The 4929-nt window shown below is 40.1% G+C and overlaps 1 protein-coding gene across 5 annotated transcripts in view; it reads left to right on the plus strand.

Annotated features, from left to right (window-relative positions):
- The window catches only part of TBC1D4 (TBC1 domain family member 4), a 182717-nt gene that overhangs the window by 124937 nt on the left and 52851 nt on the right, over positions 1-4929 (plus strand). For all 5 annotated transcript variants that reach the window (XM_019628687.1, XM_019628688.1, XM_019628689.1 and 2 more), the window contains exon 8: positions 1051-1170. In XM_019628687.1, coding sequence (XP_019484232.1) covers positions 1051-1170 — 120 coding nt within the window. The remainder of the gene's footprint in view (positions 1-1050; positions 1171-4929) is intronic.

Below are 4929 nucleotides of genomic sequence, written 5' to 3' on the forward strand. Positions count from 1 at the left end.
TGCTGACACCTCCAGTCTGCTCTTTCAGTCTCTGATTTCCTTGTCCTTCAGGTGATTGTTGAGCACTGCTTTCAGATCCGTCTCCCCCAAGCATTACTTTCACAGGAGTGCCCCTTGGTTTATAAATTCTGATCAGTGATTCTTCCTAGTCAAGGTTTTGTCTCCAGCCACACTTTCCAAAGTTACTCTCCACTACTTCCCTCTGTTTTAGCCAAATACCTGCACCAAGCATTGGTCTTTATGATTTTGCTAACACCATCCCCAGCTCTGGGGGTGTCTTCATCCCTTTTTTTTCTACTTGTCTGAATCTAGCCTATCCTTTTCTTCCTGACCACTGAGACCCACAACCGATCTTGCTTCCAGGTTTGATACATGTTGCTTTGTGTCACTGCTTGATGTGAATATATTCCGTTCCCAAGCAAACGATGAGGTTTCTCTCTTGGAAATTTCCTGGCACTAAGAACCATGTTGTATACAATAATAGCTTCTTAGTTCAATAGTATAAAATATAGCGAGACGCTAATATAGTGGACACACTGCAGATTTCCCATACAATTTATCACTATCAGTGAATACTTTGTTGTTCTAAGAGATAAATGACTCATTCACAAATGAAAATGGAACTGTAGCAGAGGCATTAACAGAACACAGCTTTACTAGAAGATGCTTTGTTTACTGAAATATATTTCCTGTGTTTTCCTTGGTAATTTGGATGCAAATATGCAACTTGGAAATGGGTGGTTAATCAAAATAGTAAAAATTGACATCTCACATGTAATTTTTGTTAAATGCAGCAGGATATATTAGTGGAAAGAAAAGGCTTAAAGAAAATATCTTATTTCTGTCTTTTTATTACTTAACAGTATTAAAAATTAAACCATTGTCCTTATAATCTATGTGTTCACAATGTGGAACCTAAATTATTACTCCTTAATAGAGCTACAGAAAAATTCTTGTGTTTTTTAATGGCTTAGTTATAAGCCTAATTTTAAAGCCTCATTTAACTTTGAGTATTTCCAAACTAAAATTTACCTGTTTTTCTTTCTGTAGACTATTTCAAATAGTACAATCCCAGAAAATGCAACAAGCAGTGGACGGTTCAAACTCGACATTCTGAAGAACAAAGCTAAGAGATCCTTAACTAGCTCCCTGGAAAATATCTTCTCAAGGGTAAGATCCCACTAAGACTCTTGTAGGTATTAATGTCTGTGTTTTCCTGCTGCTTTGCTTCATTCTTAACTGGCTCACAGAAGATTTCCTTAAAAAAAAAAAAGAACTACTAAGATTAATTTAGTTAACACTTATTTAAAAGAATCTCTTAAACTAAGTTTCATTCTCAGATATAGATTTATTCTGGTGCTTTTAATATCGGAATTTGAGTAATAGAGATTCAGTAGTAGAGATATATGTATAGAAAAGAGAAAATAGAACATTGATGACCAATACTATAGGGACTTTTTATCATTTGCCACATAAAGTTATAAAGAAGTCATTTTTTTGCTCATTTTAGGAGCCTATGGGAAATGCTGAAAATAGTGAATATAAGTTAACAGAACTTTATGTATTCCTTTCAGTAAATTTGGAGGGAGGAAATATTCTACTTAAAAATGAGCTAAATGACTCTGTTTGCCCGTTGTTTTCCTCCCCCTGAATAATTCATTTCTAAAGCTGTCAGCTGAGATAAAACAACACAGATTAGATGGCTTGGGGCTGGAGGGCAGGGGAACCAGAGGGCCAGAGCAGGGCGACGAGCAGTGTGAGGGGTGGCCCAGTGCAGCTTGTGGAATCAGAGTGTGCTGAGGACGGGGGTCAGCTTAGGACAGCCACCTGGTTTGGACGTCAGAGCCTGAGCAGGCAAGGGGGCCAACTCAGCAGAGGGATGGCCCAGTACACGGTCAGAGCCAGAGTGAAGGGGAGAAAGCATTCAGGGTGCCCGATACAAGGAGCTAGAGGCTGAGCTGGGTGAGGATGGCGTCCGTGTGTGGGGTAGCAGCCCCAGCGCGGGGTGTTAGAACCTGTGTAGGATGAGGAGAATGCCTGTGAGTTGGCAGTGGAGACTGGTTACACACAGGGGACTGATCAAACATGTAAATGGATCAAGGATAGTGGGATGCCAGGAAAAGGGAATTACAAATATGAAAAGGGAGAAATTCCAGTAAGTGATTCAGCTCCGACGTAACAGTACGGAATCTTGGTTGTTTATCTTTTTAAGCGATAGAATTTCATATATAATATGATACATATATTTCATATGTTTTACTGTGTGTGTAAATGTGTACATACGGTCCCTGGCTCTGTCCACTGATAGGAGCTGGGAATAGCTTTTCCACACATAGCACATAATAAATGAAGCCTGGTTGGGTGACACCTAGCACCCAGATTTTGGTTTCTATGTATCATTCTACAAGAAGGAACGGGGATCCTGGGAGAAATGGCTGATTCCAGGACTGCAGGGAAAGTACAAGACAAGTCTGGAGTATCTTGGTATTCTGGATAGTAAGGAAGTGCTCAGTGAAAAATGGTAATATGTCGTAAAGACATGAAAATCTTGTAGGTCTCCTACTGGTGATGCTTGAGACAATATGAGGATCAAAAGAAATGATAGCAGCAGATCGTAACCTGTTGCATAACATAGGAAACCATGAGTCTGTTCTGATATGGAAAATAAATGAGTACATTGAGAGTCTGAGCATGATCAAGAGATGTCCTGGATTTCATTAATACTGATTAATTACTAAGGGGAAAATGGTAGCTTTAGAATGGAGAAGGCTGGTAGACACCACATGAATTGTGTGATCAAATGGAACATCTCCAGCAGTGGGACTCCTGATACAAAGATTGCAATGTGGTATTCCTGCCAAAGGGGCAGCACTGAATTTAATCATGAGGAAACACCAACAAACACACATTGAGGTACAGTCTACAGAGTAACCGGCCTGATAACTTCAGAAGTGTCAAAGTCAAAAGTAAGAGAGCATTAGGGCTTAGTAACTTCTGATATATGGTACTCTGATTTTTATTTCTTTACTAGATCTCAAAATATGTTCACAGGTATTTCTTGTAATTATTGAGATTCTCCTAATTCTACCAAAAGTCCTGCTGAAAGCATTGCCCCCGTCGCTGCTATTCTTTGATCAGTGGAAAACATAATCTAGAGTAAGAGCATTTAGGAGATTTCTCAGAAGTTTGTTAATGCAACTTTTCCTAAATTTTCCCTACTTTTTTTCTTTGAAATGTGTAAATTAATTTTCTTTCTTTCCCCTCCCTTCCTTCCTCTCTTCTTTTCCTCGCTCCCATAGTATTTTAGTAAGAATTTTAGTAGAAAGTCCATTTAAGTAGGTGGTCAGGGGAGCTGAATTCAAAGCTGGCCCTAGCAGATTTTTATATTTATGATTTTGGACAAATTATTTGCCTTTTCTAAGCCATAGTTTCCCCTGTCTGTGACTTGGGCTTAGTAATGCCTGCTTACCTCACGTTACTGTGAGGATGAAACGTCAGTGTGTGAGGAAAGTGTCACAGCATAGATATGAGGTGGTGCAGACAGTGGGAGCTCTGAAGACTCTGTCATTTACCAAGTGACAAAAAGGTATTTAGAGTATTATTCTCTTTTATCCCTGTTTAGTGCCTTGGTATTCTGCATAATACTTACACAGCTGACTTTGAAGTGCCACTTAGGTGGCCTTGAACAATTGTAATGACTTTAAAAGAGCAAGGGCACAGCCAAGCTATTTTGGTCAAGGTGGATACTGACTGTAGCTTGTGTATCATAAATTATGTGACCTAAAAAGGTCTTGCTTGCACCGTGTGCAGCAGAATGGACTTATTGGGAAGGTTGGCAGCTACCCATGTTGTTGTTGTTGTTGTTTTTTGTTTTTTAGCTGAGCTATCCTGCTACCTGTTGGCAGCTCAGCGGCTGCTCAGCTCGGGCCGGGACTCGAACCGCTGTTGCTCAGAACTCAAACTCTTGAGCAAGCTCTTAGCCAACTGAGCCACTCGGCCGGCCCTACCCATGTTGTTTTAAAGGTTACATAGAAAAGGGGCTTTACGTACTTCTAAAATTTGTCAGTTTATTTTTTTCCTCTCTGAGCGATGTAGTAGAAAATGGACACTCCAGTCATAAAATTTGGTTCATAATTGCTGCCATTTTTAAATGCCAAAATATTTCGTGTAACTAATGATAGTTGTTCATGAAATATGATACATTTTTAAACAGCTGAGAAGCTCAGCTCACTAATGATCAAAAAGTGGGTCTAAGGGAGAGGACTTGACACATGTATTATCAAATCATCATGTAGTAAAACTGAAAAAGTTGTCTGTTCAAAGGTGAAAAGACAGTCTTGTATTCTGGTTGTTTGTTGCTTTTTCTTAAGTGGGAGTTTACCAAAATACAAATATTTATGAATATATCTATTAATACATACGTTTCCAAAAGAAGAATATAATATGAAGTGTGAATCATTGGAAAACAGTCTTCATTTCATGCTTTCTTTAGTGATATCCATTGTCCTTCCTTGTTGAAGTGTGTGAATTAATGATTGTCATGAAGTATAATTTTTTTTTTTAAAGATTTTTATTGGGGAATTGGGGGAATGGGAACAGACAAGTTGATGCCATTTTGTTCTTCAGTCTAGTTGTGGATGATGTTGCTTCACTGGCCCAAGTTGGCACCATCATTGTGCTCTTCCTGGGTGAGTCAGATCAGTCGCCGGCTTCTGGACGGCCGCTCATTGCGGCTGCTGGCCGCTCATGCTGGCTGCTGGCTACATACCATAGCCCATGGCAACCCATTGCCACAGGGGCTGCAGCCTATGCCATCGCCGGCAACTCATGGCAACCCAGTTCCAGGTTGAGCTGTTGTTCAGCATCTTAGCTGTAGAGGGCAGTGTCACTGGCCCTCATATGTGGGATCCGAACTGGGGCCCTCTGGCG

The sequence above is a fragment of the Hipposideros armiger genome, unplaced genomic scaffold, assembly GCF_001890085.2.
Source record: "Hipposideros armiger isolate ML-2016 unplaced genomic scaffold, ASM189008v1 scaffold_806, whole genome shotgun sequence".
Taxonomy (NCBI): domain Eukaryota; kingdom Metazoa; phylum Chordata; class Mammalia; order Chiroptera; family Hipposideridae; genus Hipposideros; species Hipposideros armiger.